At 48.2% G+C, this 27,786-nt stretch overlaps 1 protein-coding gene across 1 annotated transcript in view; it reads right to left on the reverse strand.

The window, feature by feature from the left end:
- Positions 1–2,928: 2,928 nt before the first annotated feature.
- Positions 2,929–27,786, reverse strand: part of PTDSS1 (phosphatidylserine synthase 1) — a 69,199-nt gene continuing 44,341 nt past the window's right edge. The window contains exons 7-13 of the mRNA XM_043483058.1: positions 26,912–27,053; positions 24,323–24,435; positions 21,635–21,700; positions 15,367–15,466; positions 6,984–7,052; positions 5,963–6,032; positions 2,929–4,003 (exon numbers count right to left, since the gene is read on the reverse strand). Of these exons, the coding sequence (XP_043338993.1) occupies positions 3,894–4,003; positions 5,963–6,032; positions 6,984–7,052; positions 15,367–15,466; positions 21,635–21,700; positions 24,323–24,435; positions 26,912–27,053 (670 nt within the window). The 3' untranslated portion in view covers positions 2,929–3,893. The remainder of the gene's footprint in view (positions 4,004–5,962; positions 6,033–6,983; positions 7,053–15,366; positions 15,467–21,634; positions 21,701–24,322; positions 24,436–26,911; positions 27,054–27,786) is intronic.

Raw genomic sequence — 27,786 nt, forward strand, 5'->3', positions numbered from 1 at the left:
ACCCAGAATGGCTAAGGAGGTTGGCTGGTGAGTTGCATCAGCTGGAAAAGCAAAACTCTGAGGCAAGTTCCATTTTCTGAGTGATGTCCCTGTCCTCTCCGGGTTTATGAGAAGGGGATGGAAGAAAGGGAATGTCAAGGTGGAGAGAACTGCAGATGAATTTCTGAAAGGGATTAAAGGCAGTCTTTAGTAAATATAGGAGACAAGGAAAAGTTTTACATTTCAGCATTCCCACACACTGAATAAACAAACACACATCCACCCAACGATTCCCCCCTTCTTTGGCAGACATTAATGAGTCCTTTAAATTCACAGAAGAGAGCAAAATAAAAAAGCTGTATTTACTGCATCAAAGATAATATCAGAGTTCAATTAAAAAACCTGGTAACCTTCACCTGTGATAGTCCCGGCATCAGGTTTAGAATAAATTGATAAAGCGAAATGCTATAAAAACTTATTATGGCCAAGCAACAAGAGTCTGCAGCCCTTCAGCCTCAGCCATTACTAATGCTGAAACTCGCAAAGAACCCAATAATATGACCCTCAGAATGTATACACACAATGAAGGCAAGAGATGCACTTGGAATAAAACACTAAAGAACAGAAGTCTCAGCTCTCTTCATATGTTGATTTCAATCATAAAAGTGGGCACTATACTAAGGACTGCAATCACCTAGCTGGGGCATCCCTGGGTCTCACAGCAGCAAGAACTCTGTACATGAGGCCCACCTGGTGGACATGTGGTGGGCTGCCGAGGTCGCTGAGCAGAATTCAAAGGGCACAGAGCACCAGAGTTAATGCCCCTATTTAGAGTGCTCAGTTCCTCTGGTTTCTAGTGGCTAAAAATTTTCTTTTCCACCCTACATTTAGCTTTCTCCTGTAAGGGCCTGACCAAGTGCACTATTACCAACAAATAAGACAACCCAAGGGCCCAATTCCAAAGGGAGATCCCTGACAAAGGGAGGTATCACTTAAAGATGATGCAGAGTGGCTTCAGAGGGGAACCAGGCTGAGCCTGATGTCTTTGGTAAAGAACTTTATTTCCCCGAGGTGAGTACGTTTCTCACGAACTCACTACAGAAGTGATCATAGTGAAAATAAGACTGGCGTTTGTAAGATGTCTTTTATCATCAAAATGTGTAAAATGGGTCAATGAAGCGTCTTAGCATTGCTGTGGGAGCAGTTTGTCCAAGGCTTTTACAAATGGTGAAAACACACACAGGCAAGGCAGGGACAGGCCACAGAAAGACCTTTAAGAATGACAAAGAGGAAAAAGTACTAAACTAAATTAAACCTGGGGCTTCCCTGGTGGCTCAGCGGTAAAGAATCTACCTGAGATGCAGGGAACACGCATTCAATCCCTGGGTCGGCAAGATCCCCTGGAGGAGGAAATGGCCACACATTCCAGTATTTTTGCCTGGAGAATCCCCATGGACAGAGGAGCCTGGCAGGCTACAGTCCATGGAGTCTCAAAGAGTCGGACGTGACTTAAGAGACTGAACAAGAACAACAAAACATTGGATGCGATGCTACTTACAGAGAAATAAACATACAGCATTCTATAAGGATCACCTCCAAAACAATGGCGTCTTATAACAGGGCATTTTGTAAATGACAAAGGTAAGATCACTTGTAACTGAATCGTTTCTGATATTATATGACAACTCAGACCTCCTTCCATCAAGGTGAAGCCTAGTTTCCTAGAAACGAGTGGAAACAGCAAACCAAGTCCAGAGTCACGGCTTCTAGGAGGAGCGGCAGTTGTGGTTCTGGCTGGTCAAGGGAAGCACTGGTTTTGGAACCACTGTAGTCAAGAGCTCTTACTGACAGAGGAAACAGAAGTTTCATGGCAAAGAAAGTACGTGGAAAGCATCTGGGAACTTTCCTGGCCGTTCTGTACAAGGCCATGGAGGAACAATGAGGAACAATGTCTCATGTGCCCTCCATGTTTCCGGGTCACCCCATGCTGGGCAGAGCCTCCTTGAGAGCAGCCTTGGAGAAGCAACCCCCTTTCTTAGCTGGACCAGCTACTGGTAAGAAAATGAATCTGGAGATGCTCAGGGACATGGCCCAGCACGAGGAAGTGGAATTGAACACTATGTCCGGGATACACATTCTGTACCTTCAAGCTCTCAGAGAAGCCAAACAAAACACACTCACCTAACTTTCGAAGTAAGACAAATGTTACACGGTGCCTCTGTTTAAGAAAGTGATGAAAAAGCAAATGGGTCTACAGAGCGGGCACCTCTTGGCTTCTCTTTGGGACTTTAACCGAAAGGATGGGGCCGCTGTTAGGAGAGTACTTGCCCGCTCAGAGCTGCGGCTGGCACAGCAACCCCGGCAGCCCCCCACACCAGCCCAGCGGCTGGCGACACTTCTCTGGAGTAAGTCTGTGTGGGCTCTCAACTGAGTGGCTGCCAGAGGCCCAGGGCACAGGAAGTGACCTGAGCTTTGCATGATTCATTTAACCCCTCCACCCTGGAATTCTTTGCAGAAAAAGAAAATATGACGGCTATGGTTAAAGATTTCCTTAAAGGGGGAAAGACATCGAAACCTTTGCGGTCTGTGAAAGGAGGGAACAAAGCGATTGGTTTTAGCAAGTTTATGAGAAAATCAACTGGGTACTGGTCACTTGCTAGAAAAATCAATCCAACTTGGCTGATGTAACCATTCCCATAGCGTGCACACACAAAAGACAACAATGACTATCTTGTTCATTTCCTATTGATCACTTGGGAAGTTTAGAAAAAGGAACATAAGTGTCTACAAGCCCTCTAAAATATATATTTTTTTCTCTTTTCTTCTCACTACATAAAACACAAACATATTCACAGTATCCTAAAGCCACTTGAAAAACACAGCGATCGCTTACAAACACTGAAAAGTACCAATAAGATGCAAAGAAATGAGCACTTAACAGAGGCCGAATTTGATGGGTTTTAACGCGAACCATTTTATTTAAAACAGGGATCCATCAGAGGTGGTGAACTATCAGGGTCTAGAGCATGGCACGGATGAAAGGGAATACTCACCAGCACCTCACATGGGACTAAAAGACAATGTCAGCAACACACCATGAAAGAAAACAAATAAAATGGAAAAGGCACCTGGCTGGGGGAGGGGTCGCGGCGAGCACTGCCTTCGGGCAGGTTCCCGCCTGTGCGCTGTGGCTAAGTCTGGACACTGGAGAGGGAACGGGAACATTCTGGCCTAACACCCAGGATCCTATGTGGGGAGCTAACCTTTCCGCAGCCTGGTTTCTACCTGCCACATGTGGTTTCAGGTCCTAAAAGCGGGAGGAGGTTGCTAAATGTAACACCAACGCTCCCCACTTTTTTTCCTCTAGGAAAGAGGGGAGCTCTCCAATTCAACTTCAGCAGTGGCTTCTGAAGGCTTGTATTAAGCATTCCGACTTAAAAAACAAGCAGTAACGAAATAAAACACAGACAAGTGGAAGGGCAGATTCAGAGAAAGAAAACGGTGGTGACCTGTCCATCAACTGTCCCGGTGGGATGCCCTGTCTTAGTGAAAATGTTTAAACCGCACCCACAACACGGGAAGCACAAAGCTGCTCCGGCAATTGAGTAAAGAGCTACCGTCTCCTCCTCCGAGCACCGTCGTGCTACCGGTGGCCAAGTGCTGAAGTTACCAGGGACCCCCCGAGGGGCGAAGGCCCGACCCCCTCCCACAATCGTCTGCCCCGCGGGCCAGGTCTGTGGGAAACAAGACCCACGCTCTCAAATAACGACCCCACCCCCTCCAGCCCCCCGTTCCTTCCTAATCACGTTGTGCCTTTCGACCTCCCTCCTCCCGGCAAGTCCAGCCGATTCCGTCCCCTCCCAGTTCTAGGCACTCCCTGGAAACATCTTGGATTATTATGAACCAGGGTCTTTTCATTTCTTTCCCACTCCGTTGGTGACTTTTGACTTGGAATGTCGATTCCTTCTTCTGGAAGAATGGCTCTCGCTGTTGCCTGGATGCTTGGTGGGCCCGTCTTCAGAACCTGGTCAAGAGGATTCGGGACACACGGTCAGCATCACTGCGGGCTGCGAGCCCAGGCTCTGCCCCTCTGCCCTGGCTCTCCCTAACCCGGCCGCCCGCTGCTCCTCCACTGATCCTCCGGCGCCATCTAGTGGCCTTGCTAATAAACCAACACATAGACGAACCAGTGGACTCGAGTTTGAATCAACTCGGGTCGTTGGTGATAGACAGGGAGGCCTGGCCTGCTGCAGTCCGTGGGGTTGCAGAGAGTCATACACAACTGAGCGACTGAACTGACTGACTTGACTGATAGAAGCCCCGACCCTCGGCTAACTAGCACAGCTAAGGCCTGGGTGTCCTGAGGATGTTTTATACTCCCCGCAGGGTGGATTGTGGTCCATGGGGATGGGGGCTAGAAGTGAGAGCACAGATCACATCAAAGCACAGAGCAGAGGCCATGAAAACTTACACCACGTGGGTGTTGAGTCTACCTTTGCAACAAAGGATGCATCAGTGGCGTTTCCCCCACCTTGGTCGGGGTAGTTTCTAAATCCCTAAACTGGAATGAATTCTTGACTTGATAGAAATGAAAGCTATTACACGACTTCAGGGGTCTGACCTGGAGGCCCCCCGCTACTCAGGACGGGCGGACGGGAGTCACCCGGGAAGATGCGCGGGCCCTTGAGAGGCTCAGGGTCTACAGGGCCGGCATCCTTTGTCACGCTCCATCGTGTGGGAGCTCAGGGAAAGGTGTCTGCTTGGGCTGAGCACTGAGCAATCAGCAGGTTATCAGCCAGCTGGACAGTGGGGCTGGGGCATTCCGGGCAGGGGGTGTGTAAGGTCTGGAAGGTCATCGGAACTTCCTGGCAGGAGGCTGGCTCTGCCCCAGAGTTGGGCACGTGGACAACCTCTGGCCTAGCAGCAGAGCCAAGATTCTCTGCTCCAGGGCTCAGGTTTTGTTTGTTTGGTTTTTTAAAAGGTCAGCCTACCTTTCATTTAAATATATCTGTACCATTGCTTATATCTTGTGGTCTTGTCACTGGAGATCCTAGAAGTGCCATGGACTGATCTCTGGGCGGGGGGGTTGGTTCTGAATAAGGGAGCCCTGGGGAGAAACCCTGTGCCCACCTCCATCCGTATTCCACAGCAGTTGGCGGATTCAGGAGAAACCACCTCCAGCAGGGTGACCAGCACTACTCCGCAGTGTTTTCCCAGGGTAAGCTGTGCTGTGCTGAGCTTCACCCTGAAGAACTCAGGAGAGCGACTCAGCAGAGCTGTCCCTCCCTCACCCCAGCTTTGCTGAGCCAGTCTTAGAGTTGACATTCAAGGTCTCTGGTGTTCACTTCTTTCCTTTTAGTCAAGTCCCATGATCAGTTCATAACTGAAGAGGAAGTACTGTCCATTGGAGCCTCCTCGGGGTCATTTTTCTACAAGCTAAATTCTTTAAAAACAACCAGGTGGCCCCGAATCTTTCCAGAATGCTCCTTGGGGAGAGGCCAGTGGGAGATCCCTGACTACACTGCTGAAATCCCTCTGATGATGGTCCATCTCTTGAATCAATGCGATCAAGCTGATCCACCTCTTTTTTGAAAGGCTTCTCTCCTGGCACACAACTCTTCCTAACCCCTCTCACTCACAATGAAAGCCAAGAGGAGGAACATCCCCATCAGGATGGCTGAGACAGTAGGGTTTCGCTCTGTCCTTCTATCTCAGAAGAGGCAGAACCACACGGCGCCTCTTCTTATGAAGCCAAGTTTCTTGGGCAGAACCTGTGAGCACTTTGCTTATTTCTTTTTTTTTTTTGCTTGTTTCTTAATAAGTGAGAGGAGACATGCAAGTGAGTAGGTTGGAGACCATTTAGTGCAAAAAATTATCAATATTCAGAGGATAAATTCTGATTAGAAATCCCTTTACTTGGGCTTTGGGAGGGAAGAGGACCTAGGGGAGCTTTTAGCGAAAAGAGAAAGAGGGCGATAAATACCTTTTGAACCTTTCCCGTGAGGCCAGGAGATGTCTGGACTGTAGGTGCCATCTTCACATTCTGAGTAGGTCTAGGGAGAGAGGCAGGCTTAGTGGTGGGATGGAGTGCTCCCAGGAGGAGGGAGCCAGCGAACAAGGAAGGGTGCTCCACCCCGGCCTCTCCCGGGCTAGGGACCCCCATCAGCAAGGGCAGGACTGCCTGGTGCTCAGGCTGTCAGCTCTAAGAGCAAGACGACTCCCAAGTGATGCAGAACAGATCTTCTAGAAAGTGCCTTTAGCTCCTTAAGACTAAAAGGATAAATAGAGGATGAAAGCTATTTTCACTTAAAAAGAAAAAAAAGATCCCAGTTGACGAGGCTGCTATAGCGTTTTAAGCCCACTCACATCAATCCTCTACCTTAATCCTCCTCTACTAGGAAAGGAGGGCTTCCCAGGTGGCTCCGGAAGATCCCCTGGAGGACTAAAATGGCAACCCCCTCCAGCAGTCTTGCCTGGGAGATCCCACAGAGGAGCCTGGCGGGCTACAGTCCATGGGGTCTCAGAGAGTAGGACACGACTGAGTGGCTGAGCACGCCCGCACATATTCATGCACTACTAAGTGAGCAGGGCCAGAGCTCAGCAGGGGAGCCCCAGGCTGGGACGCAGGAGGAGAAAGGTCTGCACAGGGTGAAAGACCCAGCTTTGCAAAAACTGGTCCAGGGCTTGCCCCGCAGTTAAAAACAAACAACCAAAAAAATTAACAAATAATTTTAAGTTTTAACACTCTTAAGAAATGAGGATAAAAGTTCGGGACCTATTGAACAGGGCAGTCACAAGCAAGGATGGCAATTATAGGAAGTGAATTCTGAACTGGCTGGGTTTGTGAGGGGCGGGGTGGGGGTGGGGTGGGGGCGGGACGGGGAGATGACGCCCCGCCCACGCTCTGCCGGCCACGCCCCATCCTCCGTGACTGTGCTCTCGGCTACAGTGCCAAGCTGGGCGTGATCAGACACAAAAGGCCATCTCTGCCTTCCCTTCCGTACCTTTTCTCGGTGGCCGTAGTGCTCTGCGTACCAAACCATGCCGTACAGGCACAGGAAGGTGGTGAAAGCCTGGAAGAGAAAAACAAGCACAAAACGGTTTTAGAGTGAGGGTGCAACCAAAAATTCCGTTTTCCCGAACTTCAGGAGTTCGATGGGAATTCACACATGACGTCTCGAAGAGTTTCTGCCTCCTGCCCCAGGACGCCGGTTACAGCATGGCTGGATGCGGCAGCGACGACCCCGGGAGGCAGCAGGGAAGACCTCTAGGGCTTTCTGAGAGAGGAGCTGGGAGGAGACCTGGTTAGCAGTGTCTCCGTGGTTGGCTGGGCTTCCCTGATAACTCAGCTGGTAAAGTGAAGAATCGGCCTGCAATGTCGGAGACCTGGGTTCGATCCCTGGGTTGGGAAGATCCCCTGGAGAAGGGAAAGGCTACCCACTCCAGTATTCTGGCCTGGAGAATTCCATGGACTGTATAGTCCACGGGGTAGCAAAGAGTCGGACACAACTGAGCGACTTTTACTTCACTTCATTTTCCGTGGTTATCACTGTGACTCTGCCTGTCAGAATGAAGATCTCTTCCAAGTGTGGGATCAGGTAGGTGCATTTTCTGAGCAGCTCTGTAGCTTCCGGCTAAGAGCACGTATAGGCCTCTATCTTGTACCTCTTTTCTGGGTCTGATTCTCACAGTCGGTCCTCTGGACCCTGCCCCCCATCACTGGAGTCAGTTAAGAGGACTTAGCTGCTCACCTTCTGAGGGGGAACAGGACTTTTTTTATATATATATTTATTTTTTGGTTCCGCTGGGCCTTCCTCACTGCATGCAGATTTTCTCTAGTTGTGCCCCGCAGGGTCCCCTCTCCCTTGCGGTGTGCGGGTATGGGGGCTTCTCTTGTTGTAGAGCATGAACTCTAGGGCACGTGGGCTCCGGAGTTGGGGCGCAGGGGCTGACTGCCCCATTGCAGCTGGGATCTGCACCCGACCAGGATTGGACCAGTGTCCCCTGCGTTGCCAGGTGGATTCTTAACCACTGGAACTCCAGGGAAGCCCAGGGAAAGGATTTCTGAATGAAAAAGCAGCTTTCCTTCCATCTGGGGACACAGTGGTACCAGAGGGCCCTGAGGACACACGTCCACATGGAGGTGGCAGGGCCCAGCAGGACACCACTGCCCTGGGCGTGGCACTGCTGTTTAGTCTCAGCGGCCCCACTTTGATCCCAGTTCTGGCTGCTTCCGTTTTTCTGTTAGGTAGACAGGAAAATAAAGAGAAGATCAAGTTGTCTTCTGAGACTGTGTGAAAAGACACAGGCATGGTCCATGGTTACCCAGAGACTGGGATCACCTCCACTTCCCCCCTGGTATGCCCCACCAGCCCCCCCTACACCCTAAATTATGCTCTAATTTAAGGGAAAAAATAGCACCTAAAAATCTAGAGTTTTAAAATGTGTCAAAAAACTGAAAGTTGGGGGAAGTTCCTGGCTGCCTGGACTACACCATGTGACAGGACAGGAAAGGCCCCCTAGCCGGGCCTCAGTTTCCCCTCATGACCGTGAGGGAGTCGCCAAAACCAAGCAAACAACTGTCCGTTCTGCTGTTATGTGGTGTTCAGTCCTCAGTCGTGTCCGACTCTTTGCGACCCCATGGACTGCAACACGCCAGGCTTCCCTGTCCTTCACCATCTTCTGGAGCTTACTCAAACTCATGTCCATTGAGTCGGTGATGCCATCCAACCATATCATCCTCTGTCGTCCCCTTCTCCTCCTGCCTTCAATCATTCCCAGCATCAGGGTCTTTTCCAGTGAGTCAGCTCTTCGCATCAGTTGGCCAAAGTATTGGAGTTTCAGCTTCATCATCAGTCCTTCCAATGAACATTCAGGACTGGTTTCCTTTAGGATAGACTAGGTTGGATCTCTTGCTGTCCAGGGGACTCTCAAGAGTCTTCTCCAGCACCACAGTTTGAAAGCATCAATTCTTCAGTGCTTCTGCTATTCTGTTTCTTCAGAATTCCTTACTTTGGGACCCCACTGACAGAACATCCTCCTCAGGGTCTAACCTCCATCTCTTCCATTGCGTTTCCTGCTGGGAACCTGACCCCTTGACTCAATCATGGAAATAGTTGTGAAATTATGCTGTAATTGTCTCTTCTTGAATAATTTCAGTTCTTTCTAAGAGTCATAACTTTAAATCTAGAGATGTTAATCTCAATCCTCATCTCACAGCAGAGGAATAAAGCTCAGAGAGGCAAATGACCTTCTTAAAAGACGCATAGCTAGAGGGTGGCAAGACTGAAACCAGAACACAGGTTTCTTTACATACCTGGATCAAATTTTAGGGGTCTATCAAAAGAAACGCTAATTTCAGGTCTACATGTCTTTAGAGCGCTATCCATTATTTATCTGTCCATTCATCCGTTCCTGGGGGAAGAAAGACATCATGGGAGGAGCCAGTGTGCCCAGCCCACAGTCCGGAGGGCGGAGCCCGGACTGCAGGGCACATGGGGCTGCGCTTTCTTGTCAGGGGCGACCTGTAGCCTAGCCCGGGTCCAGTTCCTCCGGGTCAGCGACATTCACGGAGTGTCTGCTGGGTGCACGGAGTCACCTTACGGGTCAAAAAAGAAAGGAGTCTGAGTGCTCCCGTGGCCCTTTATGCCAGTGAAGTGGGAATAGAGGAATGGCGGAGAGATAACATGAAATAAAAGACAACCCACTAGTTCATTTTTTAAAATTAAATCCTATCGAAACTGGTGTATATCAGGGTGTTTTTTTATTTAAGAAAGCTCGTATCTCCCCATCAAAAAATTAAGCCATGAATGAATATACTAAAATTATAAAATGAAAAAACGACTTCTAATCTTTAACACAGTCCAGTACTTGTTCAGATTTCTAAATGTACCGTTTTCACGGCATGGCATGAGTGGGAAGACTAGGGGATCTGCAGCACGTAAAACTACGTATGTCAGCTCCTTGACGGAGAAAGCAGGACAGCCTAAGTTGCACAAGGAGGGGAGGGGGCAGGGTTCCACCTCCAGGGACCAGTGGATGACTGTGCGGCAGGGGTCGTCATTGCGCATCTCGCCCACCAGAGGGCAGGCGTGTGGGACTCCTCTTCCCCAGCTTTCTCTCCTGCTCTGGGAGGGCAGACTGGCAGCTTGGGGCTGCTCCAGGAGCAGACAGCTGGGCAGACCTTGCTTTGCAGGAGGGGCAGGCAAACACTGGCAGGTGCTGCATGGCAGATGCTTATTATCACGATCGCCATGCAAAGGACCTGCTGTGGTGGCCAAATTTACAACTTCACCTGGGTACAAGAGGCCCTTTTTCACACTTGTCCCAGGAGACAAAAACTTAATTTATGGGTTTGCAATCACACCTCTGGAAATCTAGGCAAGTACCCACTTAAAATGTCAAGGCCTGGCATTTAAGTTGCAATTGTGCAGATTTTGTTTAAAGATAGAGAAGAAAAAAAGAAAAAACGTGAGGGCTGAGAGCCAAGGCGGCACACAGACCCGGGTGTGGCTTCCATATTATGGTTACCAGCATTCAAATCCACCCAGACTCATTAGACAATTGGTGCTGCGGCAGCTTATCAACCAGCATACGGGGCCTTTATTTCTACATTAACCACAAATTCTGTGTATACTCTCTTCCCAATCAAAGCGAATAATTGGGGGCTTTGTTTCTCTTAGCGTGGAGACATGGCATAAACTCAGTGTTCTTTTACTGAAAAATGTTTGCCTCCCTCCTAAGACTGAGACCAATCTTGATCTTCAATTAAAAACCATGATTATAAAATTGTGCCAGGCACACACATTTTATTTTTTACTATTTATTAAGCCCACACTTTATTTCCACTCTTTATCTCTGATAAATGTGCAAGGCCGTGGGGACCCCTAATCATCCCAGCCAAAGGCCTCTCTTCAGGCCAGCTCCCTTTCCATGGCACTCCTCACTGACAGCACTAACAGGGGGATTTGGCTTATCTGCAAAGTCCTCTTTCCTGTGGCTGTTTCTCGTCCCCAGCCCAGCTTCTAAAATGTGGCTGCTCCCCGGTCCCCATCCTCAGCTAGCCTCTCCTCCCCTCACTATGGCGCCGAACTCTTACCACGCCAATGTCTCCTACCATACCCCAGGCGTGGACGCCTCCCAACTCCTGCGTCTCCACCGCTGACCGAGTCTTTCCAGAGCTCCTGGACAGACCAGAATTTCCAACGACACAAGACACCCTCACCTGTAAAACCTAAGGGTCCTTCACACCTTAACACACCTCCTTTGAGCTCCCTTCTCGGATACCCCTCAACCAGTCACCAGCACCGGAAGCCACCAGTGGCCCAAACAGGAAAGCCGAGCGGCCCTCCCCAGCTCTGCCGAGGGGACGCCTGCTGGGCCGGGTTCCTGCCGCCCTTTCGCCGCACCTTCAATGCCACTGCCTGGGACAGGTCCGCACTGAGCTCCCAGCGACACCCTCCGGCTCAGCCCTCCTCTGTCCCCTCCCTTCCACGCTCTCCCGGCCTCCAGCTGCTCCGTGAGGCAGTCTTTCCACTGGAAAAAACCTCTGAATTCCCACTGACACACAGAGCCAGTCCTGAGACACGTCCGACCCCCTCCTCCTCCGCCTTGCTCTCGCCCTCGTTCCCCAGACAGGCCGCCATCTTCCTGTGACGCCGGCGCGGGGGCGCTTCGAGTCTTCACTCCTGCCTGTCTCGTCAAATATGTCTGGGCCCCCTGGTCTCCGTCTCTGGACCTCACCCCCTTCGTCTCCCCGCATTGGATGAGTGTTTCTTGTGCCTCAGGCACTGTGCTGGCTGGCGTCCATGGGACTGAAGGACGATGGAGACTTATTCTCTGTGAGCAGCAGGAAGTGCCAGGTTGAGGAGACCGACATAAACCACCACAGAAAACGTCACACTGGGGCCAGAGCTTGAGGAAGTATGTACGGAATGGGACGGTTCCCCCCGAGGAGGGAGTCCTCTCGTCTGCCTTGCAGGCCGGAGTGTATTGCACGCCGGGCGCAGATGGAAGGCTGGTCTTGGCATTAAGGTTCACCAGGTGGAGGAAAAAGCAGGGCAACGCGCTCAGCGTGGACAGAGGAAACCTCTCGGGTGCAGGCAGGACAGGTCAGGAAGGACGACGCGCTGAGGTGTTCAGTAACCGGTAACAGTCGAGGAGCCTGAGGACGGGGTACTGCAGGGCTGGGCGTGTGAACCACCCAGAGTGACGACCCCGAACCGCGGGCACGACTTCGTATTTCCGCTGCTGGATGGGCGCTGGGGACCCGTCTTCCTTCCGCCGTTTCTGCCCCCGAGAGGGAGCGCCCCCGGGGTAACCCTGCGGCTTTCCCTCACCCCTTGCCCCTTCCCCTCACCCCTTGCCCCTTCCCCAGGGGGCGGTGTGTCTTAACTGACTGGGGAACAGGGATGAGCAAGCGGGCCATATCCTTTCTCAGCGCAGGGAAGCCGGCTTTTCTGAGGCCAGAGAGGAAAGTGTGTCTGCTCCTGGGGCTCACGATTGGAAGGCTGTTGTTGGCATCGGCCGCGGATACTGAGAACGTGGGCGCTCGGTCATGAAGCGGATGCTTCTGACTCCACAGCCCTCGTTCTTCCTTCCTGCCTGTCTCCTAACTGCTCTGAACCTTGTGGTCTGGGGGAAATACTGTTCTCTTGGGCCCTCTCAAGCACCAGCAATCGAGACTGATTCTAAGAGGGGAAGAAGGGATTCCGACCTGAATCCTGGAAGACCCCTTTGGCAGCAGAGTGGAGAACGGATTCGAAGGGCAGGATAGAGAAGATGGGAGAGGACGGGGTGGAGCTGGGTGGGTCACATGGCGGGGAGCCTGACGGCTGACTCGAGGGGTGACGTCGGGAGGCGGCGGCCGCCTCGCCTCGGGGCTTAGGCTGGGCGCCGGAGAGATGGGAGATCCCGGGTGACCCCGAGCACACGTGACCGCCTGAGATGCACCCCAGCTTGTCGGCTGCTCTCTCCAGAGCTCCTCCGGCTCTGCGCGCACACACCGAGATGATGTCTGAGCATCAGTAGTCAGCAGAGGTAACTCCCACGTGCCCTTGGAGGGCCTCCGAGGGGGACCCCGTGGAGGACCCCGTGGAGGGGGGAGCAGGAAATCTAGCCAGACTCTCTGGGTTTGAGCCCTGGCTCTGCCATGGACGACCTGTGTGACCTTAGGTAAGTTAGGGGGACCTCTGTGTGCCTTTATCTGGGAAAGAGGGGTAACAGAGTACTTCCCCTCAAAGTGTGAAGCTCAAATACGCAATGTGTGAAAAGTGCTTGGAGCAGCGCCTGGCGCGGTAAGCATGAATAAATCTCATCTTCCCCATTACCTACCTGTGCTGCTCCACAGCAGGGCAGCTCTGATGAGCACTTGGCCACGTGATGGACTTACAAGGGACCACGCTAAGGGATGGAGAGACTGAGAAATGGTCGTGTCCTCGATAAAGTTACCATTGCATAGACACCAAGGTGCATCAAAACTCACCAACTTAAGGAAGCAGACGCTAAGTGTCTAATCAGTAAAACAGAGTGAAAGTCTCTAAAACTTAGAGACTGAAGGGGCCCGGCCAGCTGGGTGACCAGAGACAGCTCCTTGGACACGGCCGACCATGGGGAGACTCTTCTGGCTACTGATGGCCCCCAGAGGAGGCCTGCAATAGGCTCTGATAAGAAGCACCTTCTGCCCACATCTCAGGAGCCTTGCCTGCTCTAACCTGCCTGTGGTCCCGTTGGTGCCAGGTGAGGGCTGTGCCCACCCCTGCCCACCGTGAGTACCCGCTACAATTCACAGAGCCGGGGTGCCCATGCCAGAGAGAAACGTGAGGAGCAAAGGGTAACATTTCCTGGCCTGTCTGACACACTCCCCCCCAACCAATCCTTATATCTAGTCTCACTGTGATGGAAAAAATACATCTGAGCATGAATTCTGTTGTTTGAGGACAAAAGAGATCCTTAGCCCCTTTCACTGTTCAAGATAAAACAGCACAGGCTCAAGGTGCCCTGGCACAGTTAGGATTTCTAACAAGTAATCCTAAAAATAGACACCGTGAAAGGCAATAAAAACACTTTAAAAATACGAAATTCAGCCCTGCCAAAAGGTAAAAACAAACAAAAAGACTTGAATCTGATTAAGCCTCTAGATCCAGCTACCAATTTATAGAAAATATAGAGGACAAAGAAATCTGGCAAATGACAGCAAGGATGGCATCAGTAAAACCAGACGAGGGGAAAACCTACAGGACAAAAGAGTTTGTTTCTTCCAACAAATAAACTGCAAAGGAGAAAGCACTAGAGATGGAGGGAAACATGTAGATTAAAAAGGGCATGCAAACCAACTGCAATGAGTAGATGCTGATTCAAATAAACTCAGAAAATACAAACCTGAAGAATACATGAGAAATGTGAACACTGATCAGCTACTTAACAGTATGAAAGAATGAATTCTTTTTCCGGTGTGATAATGTCATGGTGGCTGCATTAAACAAAAAGGCATTCATGTCTTTTTTTAGAGAGACATCCTGAAATAGGAAAGGTGGGCCTGCTTCTGAGTAAGCTGGGGTGGGGATGGTACATGTGGAACAGAAGGACATGAGACTGGCCATTGGTGGATAACTGCTATCTGGGTGATCTTATCTACTTCCATATGTTTGAAATTTATGTGCTAATAATAAAAATTTTTTAAAAGTCCGAGTTGATTTTCTAGACCAAGTAAGTAAAAGCGAAGAATCTTAAATGTAAAATAAGACTTTTCTCCAAAGCAACAAAACAAATTTAGAAGGGCAATCACAGAATTTTAAATTTTAAAAATTTTAAGGTAAGATATTGTTTCATTTGAGAGATGAGGGAAAAGTCCCAGGACAATGAAGCTGGAGGCCCCCAGGACTCTTCCCTTCAGAGAGGAAAATATGCCCAACACAGGCGTGGCCTAAATATAACATTGGCCCAGGGAAGTGGGGGAAGAAATTTCGTGGACTGATTACCTCCAAACCCCCTCCCCCTACATGGCCTGTAAACCAGAGTCTGTCGTTTTGTACATAAATCCTTGAATGGTAATACACACATTACAGGGCACGGATAACTATCGTCCCCTCAAGGCAAACCTGACATTCTCAGCAAATGAAGACGAATGCTCACAAGTGAAACAAATGAGAGTATAATGCACCTGCTGGGGGCATGTGATCAGACCTACAAAGGGGACCAATTTTAGGGTGCCGCGTGGTCCTACGTATTTGTTCTTGAACTTCATACTATGGCCAATCTTGGGCTACGACAAGTAGTATGTCTTGTCTATAAATGTCTAGGAAACCTTGGTGCACAAGAGGGTCTTGTTTTGTTTTAGAAGAGACCATGGGGAGTTTAACACTTCAAGGTAGAAAAGTAATGACTTACCACGCAAAGAAGCCAAAGCACAACATAGAGTATCTGGGTCTTAGAGAAGAGATCTTGTCCAAATTTTATGCAGACAATAGCTTCCAGGAAACCAATGACCCTGTGACACAGAACAAGAGGTTAAATGGTTAAATAACAAACTCACCTTATCAGAACATAACGCATTACCAGAAACATGCATAATTCCATCAGAAAGTTCAACAGGTCAAAAGATTTCTGCTCCAAACACTTGAAGCAAGTCCCCTACAAAATGACAGTGTTCTAGTCTACTGTGCTTTCTTTAGAGACAATACATATTATATGTATTTATATATATATATATAATAAAAAAAGGCTATTTTACTGTTACTCCTCTCTTTTTTCAGAGCAGTTTTTCAGGTTCATAGTAAATTAAGGGAAAGGTACAGATTTCTGACCATTCTCTGCCCTCACACATGCACAGCCTCCCCCACTATCAATATCCCCCACCAGAGCAGTACATCTGTCACAAATGATGAACATAGTCACCCAAAGTCCACAGGTTACCTCAGAGTTCACTCTGATGGTGTAGATTCTCTGGGTTTGGATAGATGTTCAAAGTGTAACGTATCCACCACTGGGCTTCCCGGGTGGTGCTAGTGGTAAAGAACCTGCTTGCCAAGGCAGGAGATGTAAGAGATGAAAGTTCAGTCCCTGGGTTGGGAAGACCCCCTGGAGAAGGGCATGGCAACCCACTCCAGTATTCTTGCCTGGAGAATCCCATGGACTACAGTTGCAAAGAGCTGGGCACAACTGAAGTGACTTAGTGTACATGCATCTACCATTAGAGGGTCAGACAGAATGGTTTCACTGCCCTAAAAGCCCACTGTGTTCTGCCTATTCATCCCTTTATTCCTCCCCGGAAATGAGTTATTTTTCACATCTTCCTTCCTCACAGACCACAATCTCAATGTGTACATTTTCATAGCCGCGGGCCACCTGATGTCACCTCAGTCAGAGCCGTCACGACAGGGGGACAGACACCCCCTTGGTTGAGACCCTGGCAGGGATAGGAAATCCACCACCTCTGTGGGCAGCTGCTTCTGCCCTCTCAGTCTCTTTAGCTTTGGGGAAGTTGTTCCTCATTTCCAGCGGGTATCTGCCTCCTCCCGCCCCAGTCCTAACTCTGCCCTCCACAGTCATACAGGGGAGCGTGAGCCTCCAGGTGAGGCTTTCAGTAACTTCAAGGCAGCAATCACGTTCCCTCCCAGCCATCTAGGAATTTCCAGATTTAATATGTCCAGTTCTGCTGACAATAAAAACCCTTTATCCTCTGCATCCATAAGGAATTTTGCTAAATAAAAAAAATGTTTTAAAAAAACTTCCATGTTTTACTCTTGAATTAAAACATCAAAGAAAAAAAGCCAATCTTGTATTATAGAACTTCATTTATGAATATTAGAATCAGATCTTTATTATGGTTCAGAAATTGAAGGCAAGAACTGAGGAGATGGGGTAACACAGCTTATCCCTTAATCCCAATGACTGCCCAGAAATAGTGATTTCTGACAAAGCCATGGTAGGAATTCCTTGCTCAGGAGGGAAGTGAGACAATCAGGGACTGGTCCTGTTACAGGCAAAATCTCTGAAAAGGCAGGAAGGGGCCTGGAAGACCCCAGGTCCCCTCTCTACTGCAGACACAGAGGTCACTGCCATGGTCAAATGGATGGACAGCTGTAAACAACTGAACTCCTGGAGTCAGAACCACCAAAGCAGAAAGTCTGCAGTATGTGTGTATCTCTAGGGAGCCTGGGGGGTCTTGTCCCCCGGGGTGAACAAGGTTTAGGAGTGGTTGCCTGAATCTTTAAAGACCACACACACACACACACACAGGAGTGGTTGCCTGAATCTTTAAAGAACACACACACACACACACAGGAGTGGTTGCCTGAATCTTTAAAGAAAGAACACACACACACACACAGGAGTGGTTGCCTGAATCTTTAAAGAACACACACACACACAGACACACACACAGACACACACACACACACACACGGCCCAATAAAGCCCAGCCCTTGTGAGAAAGCAGCATTTCAGCCCGGCATCGTGGGAGGCCCTAGGGGGCACAGGGCTGAGGTCGGTTGCCTGAATCTTTAAAGAACACACACACACACACACACACACACACACGGCCCAATAAAGCCCAGCCCTTGCACACACACATACACACACACACACGGCCCAATAAAGCCCAGCCCTTGCACACACACACACACACACACACACGGCCTAATAAAGCCCAGCCCTTGCACGCGCGCACACACACACATACACACACACACACACACACACACGGCCCAATAAAGCCCAGCCCTTGTGAGAAAGCAGCATTTCAGCCCGGCATCATGGGAGGCCCTAGGGGGCGCAGGGCTGAGGTCGGCTGTCATCCTGAGGTCGGCTGTCACCCTGAGGTCGAGACCACCAGCTGACACTAGGGGGCAGCAAAGCAGCTTCGGGAAGGGCACCTGTGGGCAGACACACAAAGCAACACAGCCGGGCTGGGACGGCCTGAGGCACTGCAACAGGAAGTCAGTCTGCCCACCTGCCCTGAGGGGACAGAACAGCGGGCTTTACTGTGACAGGCTTCTAAATAGTCAACAGACTGAGGCGCCCTTGGAGAGCTCCCTGACCAGTTGGTTAGAGCTGTGTTTCTCAGACTTCTGTGACCTGAGTCCCATGGCAAGAAATACAATTTTCATTTTGTTCCCCCACCCCCACACACAACCTGCTCCCAAACACACAAAACAACTGTCCCCTTGCTCTGACATTTTCCTACTCTATTTCATTGTCAGAAAAATGCTGGTCATGACTCACTCGGTTGACTCCATAACGACCTGAAATTTGCTCTAAAGACCAGTGTTTTTCAGTCAGAAACTTCAGCATGACTTGTTCCCACATGCTGAGGAATCTGAGCTAACCTGTTGTCCATGGAGGTGACTCTGAGTAGAGACTGGGTGGGAGAGGGGTCAGGACAGAGGGGAAGGGGCGGCGTGAGGTCATGAGGTTGACACGGGTCTTGAGGGCCACCCCAGAGCTCAGATTTCAGTCTGAGGGACCTGAGAATCCTGGGGGCATTGCAGCAGAGGGCTGAACTGGATTCATTTTGTGGAGACTCATTTTGGCAGCTGGAAGAAAACTGCTGTGAGGAGACCATGGAGCAGGAGAAGGACCTGGAGGAGATGTGGGATGTGGGGAGCAGCGGGAACGGGGATGCATCACCCCAGCTATCCACGGACCCCTTACCCAGCAACGCTGGCCCTTAGAGGGAGTCCTGATATGTAACACCCTCCTGGGAGGTCAACATCACTTCCTTATGGGACTCAAATTGCTGCTGGCCTGGGGCTGGAAGCCAGAGGCCTGGGCACTGTGGGAGTCTCTATGAAGCCTGGCAGCTGAGGCAACACCAACCATCTCACCCTGGGCAGCCCCGGTGTGGTACTGCCCTCAACTTAGGGCCAATTTCAATCTCGGATCTTGACCAGGCTGAGTAAGGCGGCCAATCTGTGGCTGGATGGAACCCAGGACTCTCCCTCCCCTTCGTGCCTGTTGCTGCACTTATCGTGAAGAAGCATGTTCAGTTCAGTTCACTCATTCAGTCATGTCCGACTCTTTGTGACTCCATGACTGCAGCATGGAGTCATGCATTCCTGACATTCCTGACTGCAGCACGCCAGGCTTCCCTGTCCATCACCAACTCCCGGAGCTAACTCAAACTCATGTCCAACGAGTTGGTGATGTCATCCAACCATCCCACTCTCTGTCATCCCCTTTTCCTGCCTTCAGTCTTTTCCAACATCAGGGTCTTTTCCAAAGAGTCACTTCTTCGCATCAGGAGGCCAAAATATTGGAGTTTCGGCTTCAACATCAGTCCTTCCAATGAACAGCCAGGACTGATTTCCTTTAGGATGGACTGGCTGGATCTCCTTGCAGTCCAAGGGACTCTCAAGAGCCTTCTCCAACACCACAGTTCAAAAGCATCAATTCTTCGGTGCTCAGCTTTCTTTATAGTCCAACTCTCACATCCATACATGACTACTGGAAAAACCATAGCTTAGACTAGACGGACCTTTGTTGGCAAAGTAATGTCTCTGCTTTTTAATATGCTGTCTAGGTTGGTCATAGCTTTTTTTTCCAAGGAGCAAGTGTCTTTTATTTCATTCAGTCACTCTCTGCAGTGATTTTGGAGCCCCAAAAAATAAAGACTCTCACTGTTTCCATTGTTTCCCCATCTCTTTGCCACCTCTTCTTAATATCTTCTGCTTCTGTTAGGTCCATACTGTTTCTATCCTTTATTGTGCCCATCTTTGCATGAAATGTTCCCTTGGTATCTCTAATTATCTTGAAGAGATCTCTAGTCTTCCCCATTCTTTTGTTTTCTTCTATTTCTTTGCATTGATCCCTGAGGAAGACTTTCTTATCTTTCCTTGCTATTCTTTGGAATTCTGCATTCAAATAGGTATATCTTTCCTTTTCTCCTTTGCCTTTAGCTTCTCTTTTTTTCTCAGCTATTTGTAAGGCCTCCTCAGACAACCATTTTGCCTTTTTGCATTTCTTTTTCTCTGGAATGGTCTTGATCACTGCCTCCTATACAGTATCACAAACCTCCGTCCATATTCTTCAGGCACTCTGTATATCAGATCTAATCCCTTAAATCCATTTGTCACTTCCACTGTATAACTGTAAGTGGTTTGATTTAGGTCATACCTGAAAAATCTAGTGGTATTCCCTACTTTCTTCAATTTAAGTCTGAATTTGGCAATAAGGAGTTCCTGATCTGAGTCACAGTCAGCTCCCGGTCTTGTTTCCAGCAAGGGGCAGCTTTCTGCGTTTGCTCCCACCCTTTGGCCTAGCTCCTTTCAGCTATATCTCCCACCACAGGGAATAAACTTTCAAGATACCAGATTAGGGAGAACTACCTGTCTCTCTGATCCACCATCTCCTTTTTCCTCAACAGGTGACTAGACAAGAGTTCTCCAGTCACAGCAGAATAAGACTGTGGCAAGGATTTATAAATGTGAAAAGAAAAATTCACATGGAAAGAAGATGCATGGGACAGAGGAAAAGCTCAAAGGCAGAAAAGATTCGCAGTCCTTGGACAAGACAGTAAGAAGGCAGACCACCTTCCTGCGACAGAAGTATGTAAGGAGTCTGGTAAATGTAGATTCTCTCTCCCAGCAGAGCAGTAAACAATGGAAACTGAATCCATCCTATTACCCTTTAAGCTACTTTGGATAGGAAAATCAGCTTACATCACAGAGTTTGCGAGAAACAGTGACAAAGCCCTTTTGTCTTTTTGAAAAGAAGGTGGTGGGAAACTTGAGTAACCCTTCCAGAATCTGGGTGAGAGCTGGACACACACACACAGACACACACACACACACAGACACACACACACACACACATGTTTGGAAGGAATGACAATGTAATGTAAGCAGCAAGTATCTCTAAACAGTTGATGTCTTTGGATGATCTTTAGTCTATTCTTTTCTACATTATCAATATGCATTACATGGGAAAAAAATTCTGTTTAAAAATCAGTTGTGGTTTTCATCGGATTTTCTTTATGCTCAGCTTAAAATCTAGATTAGGTCCTGAATTTAAGCTCCTTGAGGAATAACTTCACACACAGACGTGCTGGATGTCTCTGGAACGTCTATTGCTAGATGGCATAGTGAGATGTGGATGGTGTTATACAGAGGAAGCAATTACCTGAGATACTGAACAGCATTTCACGTTTAATACTGGGGGTGAAACTGGATAACCTATGCTTTCTTTCATATCATTTAAGTAATTATAAATTCAGATACAGCATTTGTATCTATAATAAGATGATAAATTGTGACCATGTGGCTACGTGGTAGTTTTCTTTGGGACAATCAAACCAGACCCTTTCTGGTGTGAAAGTAACATGAAGTGTGGTCAAGCCCATCACAAGACATCCCAAACTTACCATCGATTTCAGAGGGAATTCTAACAATTCATTTCCTAATTTATTTCAGGAAACAAGACCTCCAATTCTGTGTGGAAAATATCTTTTGATTTCCTACTATCTTTTAAAAAAATAATTTCTACATCCTCTTTCTGTAACTTGCCAGTTAACTAGTCTAAATTTAAATCAGAAAAGGAATGTTAAAAGCGAAAGACACACAAAAATAAAACTGCACTGAAAGGCACTTAATGTAGGGTCAAGGAAGAACTCAAGAAATTTACAGACATAAGTGGTTTCAAATGATAACAGATTACTCACCCAAACACCCAGCACTGTGTTCCCACACGTTTGCACTGCGTGTCGGTGAGGTAAGCGTAGTACTGTCTGAAAGAACAAAGGTGAAATTCACTGAGTACCCCCGGAAGACCAGTAAGCCAATACAGAACTAAATCACTCTGACGGTGTGAATATAAAAATTGTCTGCCTTGTTCCACACACTCAAGCGGCCTGGTCTAGTTCTATTCAAAGGAATAGGAAGCCAGTGCCTGCTGAAACCTTCCTGTAAGAGGCTAAGAATTTGGACTGGGTTGGAGGGAGGTGGTTTAAAGAGCCAGATTATTGGCAGGGGCAGTCTTGATTCAGAGGCAGACTCCCACACTCCTGAGCCAAAGTCACCCCAGGTGGGTGCTTCAGTCTCTCTCCACGGAGGCAGTTCCAGAAGTTCACCTACACTGTTTCTGTCTCCTCTGGCTCTCTCTAAGACAAAGGCTGCTGACTGTAACCAGGCAGGAAATCTATTCATTTTGGCTCTCAGAAATATTTCAAGGTGACTGGCCACACTCCCAGTGCTCAGTAGCCACACGTGGGAGAGGCTGCCTGCAGGACAACACAGGCTGGGAGTCTTAGAACTGCCCCTGAAACTCGACCCATCCCTGGGGAGGTGACATATGAACCAGGGGCGTAAGGGCTGGGGTTACAGACTCCCCTTTGAGGGTTTGATGACAGCTGTGATAAAGGCACATAAAACATGCACACAAAATTCTGCATTAAACTTCAGGGGATTCACGAATGCCTAAAGCTCATCCACGAACTATCGGCTCTGTACCCCAAAGTGAAGAATTCTAGCTGTAAAGAATTCAGGTTTTCCTCTAACTTCACATTTTCATTACCTAATTTGCTTTTACCAGTTCAGCTACTTTATTAATTGTATCCATGCCCTGATACTACACATTATATTAGATTAAAAGAATGTTCACTCAAATTATCTTCTCAAAGCAGAGTCATATGAAAGTCTAACCAAAAAAGAGAGACCTGGTAAGTATGTATGATTTATACTGAAGCCTGCGTTTTCACTTCTTTCTGGGCCTGGCATTTGCTCATCGGAACCTAAAATCCATTAGCATTTCCATCTTTCCAAGAAGCTTGTCAACCATATCCTTAGCCTCAAGTGATGTAGGAACAAAGGAAGTGGCTAATTTTTAAACAAAAAAAGAATCATTTGAAAGCCCATACAGTCTGGCAAAAATTTTAAGGAGCTCTCAAAAAGTCCAAACACTGGATTTTTAGTTTCTGGTTGAGTCTCTAGTTTTTGCTGTGAAATGTTTAACAATAAGGAAATTTCATGATAAATCACATGTGATTTGCTGTTCTGTTTTCTAAGAGATTTCTTTCCCCACTTATTTTTTAATTACTCCTAATTTTATGAAGGAACTGCTGCTAATCTTTCCTGAAAATAACAGTAAGCCTCAAATTAAATCAAGTTTTAATAAGATAAGGAGGTGCCAACCCACAAAAAGGAAAACTGCATTCATGAGATAACTATTTCAGCATATCAGTGGTTCATAAAGTGCCAAAGGGCTGCGGTGTACCAACTGTTACCTTCCTGTATATATTAACATATATTTGTAATAATGAATGAGGACCATAAGAAGTGCTAGCTGGGGGTGAGGGCTATGTCTGACCAAGGAAAACACCCACTCTCCTTGGCAGATAAGACCCTCACCTATGTAGTTCACTCACACATTAAAAAATAATTAAATTATCCCAGAGTTTCCAAAGAAGTTTACTTTGAATCAGTGGTGCAGAGACTCTGGGTGTTTCTACTGATCAATGCCGAGACTCCATACTAGTTATAAAACCCTAATCATCCTTTCCAAATAGGAACAACAAAACAAATGGAAGTGTTTCACTCTGAAGTTCACTGGGATGGGTCCATGTGGGGGACTCCAGTCTCTGAACAGCACCTCATCTCTAGGGTCCTACATGAATCATGACTCCAGGACAAGGACAGCTTCCCTGGAGGATGAACACCCAAGCGTGTCCCTGCTGTCCTGGAAGACCACAGGAAGGACATTTGAAAAAGGAAGTTAACTTAATTGGCTCTAAAAGAACTAATAAAGTTTCATTCTAAAAATAACAACATTTATGACTTCAATCCACCATAATAGTGTATTTTTTGATAATTTCATGAAGAAAACCTCAGCATGTCTCTTCCTCATTTTGTTTTAAATAGGATGCTACAGGGGGAAAAAAGGGCTTCCCAGGTAGCTCAGTGGTAAAGAATCTGCCTGCCAATGCAGGAGATACAGGTTGGATCCCTGGGTCAGGCAGATCCCCTGGAGAAGGAAATGGCAACCCACTCCAGTATTCTTGCCTGGAGAATCCCCATGGACAGAGGAGCTTGGCGGGCTATAGTTCATGGAGTCACAAAGAGTTGGACACAACTTAGTGACTGAGCAAAGGGGAAAAAAAGAATAGCAGTGAAGATCATAAAGGGGTCTGAATGTAATGGGGTGGTGTCAGTCTTCATGTTACTGAGGTTGGAAAAGCAAAATGTTTTCTTCATATTCTGGATGTATAAGTCTTTTTGTTCCCTTGGAAGTGTGATTGTCTAGAATGACATTCTCATGGAAAATCTGCCAGTTTATATGACTTCCTTTATGCTACACAGGAGAACATAAAGCAGGTCAACATGTTCAAATGACCGTCAGGCTAACACAGAATTACCTTACTGTGGGAGCCGTGATGCCACCAATAAAGAGAATTCGACACCAGCTTAATGGATGACTGGCTTGGAACACAAAAATATGTTTCAGGAAGAAGGTATTCAACTCGGTCAGCTGCAAAAGAAGGAGGTGTGAGTCAACCTGATGCTTCGAGCTAAGTCATGCGCATCTAGTCCTTCAATGGACATTGTAAATAATAACTGGTATATTCAAATCATTTCCAGAAAATATATCGGGTCTCTTAAGAGTTTGCTGTTTAAGCCCAGGTACAGCCAGGACAACATGGGTACCAACCAAGCAGGGGTCCAGGGGAGGTGCCGGGTGCTGAGAGGGGCACAGGGGCATCGGCCATTCCTCGTGCTTCCAGGTTCACGTGACTGCGACCTGGCCCACACGCGTGAGCAGCTGGGACAGTCGGGAGACAGATGCTTCAAGAGCGAAATCAGGAAAACAAATCTGTGCTGAGGAACACCTTCGCTGCTGGACAGAAATCAGGCCAGGTCAAAAAGACATCTGACAGCAGGGAAGCAGGCTCTTTAAGAGCCAAAAGGAGCTTGAGATGCTGTGCGTGACTGAGAGATAACTATGGGCTCATTCAGCTTGTGCCGGGGACCAAGCAGATCTTTGACCAAAGGCTGAAAAGCTCTTAAAAGTGGGCGCGGGGGCTGGTCCAGGCTTCAGCCGACAGTGAGACTGCTCCCTTGAGGGCAGCACCCAGGGCCACCCACTATCAGGTGACCTGTCCTGGCGGCACAAAATATGTCTATCAGGAAATCCGTGCTCCATGCCCAGAGGCCCCTCCTGTCCCCTCCAGATGAAGTGAGCGGCAGAGATTAGGAAAGGTCACTGCTTTAAGAGCACATGAGTACTTCCCTGGTGGTACAGTGGACAAGAATCCACCTGCCAATGCTGGAGACACGGGTTCGATCCCTAGTCCGGTAAGATCTGGCATGCCACAGGGCAACTCAGCCTGTGAGCCACAACCATTCAGCCCACGTGTTGCAACTACTGAAGTCTGTGCACCTAGACCCTGTGCTCCGCAACTAGAGAACGCCCCGCCATGAGAAGCCCGAGCACCACAGTGGACAGCAGTCCCATGCAGCAGGAGACCCAGGAGAGCCAAAAATAAACACAAGTATTAAAAAGAGAAAAACGTACATCACATGGACCAGCAGGTTCATTTCAGTGACTAAAACGTGCATCTTTCCCCACAGTGCTTTTTCTTAAAATGTATTTATTTTTAATTGGAGGATCATAGTGCTGGTTTTAAGGATATAAAATAAATAACAGTTCACTCGTCATCACCACGTATAGGAAACTGATCCCTGCATGGCGCTCACGATCCAGGGGAGAGTGGGCCATGGAATTCTGCCACCCTAGGAAAATCCAAATCCTTCTGAGGTCCTCACAATCAAAGGGAACCTTTCCCTGCCCTGCCGCTGCCCCAGAAGGGAAAACTTGACCGTCATCCACTTAAGTAACCCCACTCCTTTTTAAAAAGTTTTTTTGTTGGGGACCATTTCTAAAGTCTTTATTAAATTCGTTACAATATTGCTACTGTTTTTTTATGTTTTAGTTTTTTGGCCTCGAGGCATAAGGGATCTTCGCTCCCTGGCCGGGGATTGAACCTGCAACCCCCTCCGTTGGAGGTGAAGTCCCAACCACTGGACTGCCAGGGAAGTCCCTATGTGCCCATTTTATCCACTGACTTCCCCAAACCATGGCGACTCTATACCTATTCATCCACATAGACTTCCACAGCCATAAACCTCATTTACTGAGATGGGTATTATCATTCTCCTTCTGTGGACAAAGACTGTCTTCAAGTGACACATGCCAATTTTCTCCTTGTGTTGGGAGTATGTTGTTCATGTGTTCAAAGTATAATGTCTGAAGATCTGGAAGACAATTCAGGTGAAAACTAGTTTTCCTTAGCTACTCTTCCAAAGCTGTGGAACAATTAACCTATGAACAGGAGGGTCAATAAAAAAGGCTGCCTCCAGGAAAGAGTTGTTTGGCAGTCTCTTTCTGAGACCTCAGGCTATCTGCATCACCTCAGGCTGCTTGGAAGGAGGGCCTCTCCCCACTGCTGATACCACGCCAGAGGATCCGGGTCCCCAGGGGGCTCCAGGCCCCTCAGGGAGCTTCTTTATTTAGCACTTCACCAATTACCTACAGTGGTAACAGCTGAGGTACCATCTCAACACTCAAACACTGAGTCTGGACTATAAAAAAAAAAGCCTTACATTTGTTACTTTGGTCCTGAAAAGACCATTCTATGGATAGAAAGCAATCCAATGCCTAACTCACTGGGTGATAGATGCTGAGCAGAAGGTTTTTACAGGGAATTTTAATCTGTTTCCAATTTGCAATTCAAAGATCCATATATTAAAACATCTTCACAATGAAGCAAGACCTGAAGTGTAACAGCATCACTGTTGAATTATTCTGCATGTCAGCTGTAGAACAGTACATCTTTTGATGCACGGAGCTGATAAGCAATGTCAACTAGCATGAGCCCTAAATCAATGGATGGTTTTTATGTTGGTTTTTTTTTTTTCCTACTTCTGAGCATCTGGAAAAAAATTACCTGCCAGATGATCATGAAAAGGTATATTCCAGCCACTCTCTGAAATGAAGACTTGGGGTCAAACCACCGCACATAGGTCCAGCTGGCAGGAGTGAACTGCAGCACGGCTCTTTTGATCTTCCCGGTGGTGGTGTGGATGTCCCTGAAAGGAGAAAACAGTTTTGCTGAAAATCCAGAGAGATAAGGAAGGGAAAAAAAAAAACAAACAACTGCACTGACTATTTTACAACCAGTACTCAGAACAAAAGATCCCTTCTTGTTTGAGCATCTCTCCAACAGCGGCCTCTGTTCACAGGTGAGGTGCTGAGAGCGTCACACCTGGCGGGGAGCCTCGGCGAGGACAGGTACGATGCAAAGGCCAGGCCACTGCAGGGCCATCACAGGCCGCAGTCTGTGAGCTGGTGACAAGAGACGCCGAGGGACACTGAAGACAGCGACTTGGAGCTAGGCCAGGAAGGGTGAGGACGCAGCAATGACGCAACTCCCACACATGGCTCACCGCCCCCACCCCAACCTGGGGCGCAAGGCAAAACACAGAACATGCTCTGTATGAGGGGTGACCCATAGCAGCTCCTGGCCCTATAGCTGCTTCAGTTAAGTTTCAGGTGATGAACCGTGACTTTTTTTAACCTTTCTTAGGTTTCATCCTAGAAATCACTCAGTTAAAAATTTTGTATTCCTAGGATAGAAACAAACAGTCCCATGGGTCACAAACGAGACCACGGAGGCTCCAATACCTGGACCGGCAGATGCCCGCACCCCTCCTAAGCCTCAGAGCTGGGGGCAGGTTCTGGTCCTCTCGTGGGAGACCAAGGGAGCCGAAATCCAAGGTTGCAGTATTTAATTAATGGTAAAGATTTTTTAATTCAACAAAA

Source organism: Cervus canadensis, chromosome 12 (genome assembly GCF_019320065.1).
Source record: "Cervus canadensis isolate Bull #8, Minnesota chromosome 12, ASM1932006v1, whole genome shotgun sequence".
Lineage (NCBI taxonomy): Eukaryota > Metazoa > Chordata > Mammalia > Artiodactyla > Cervidae > Cervus > Cervus canadensis.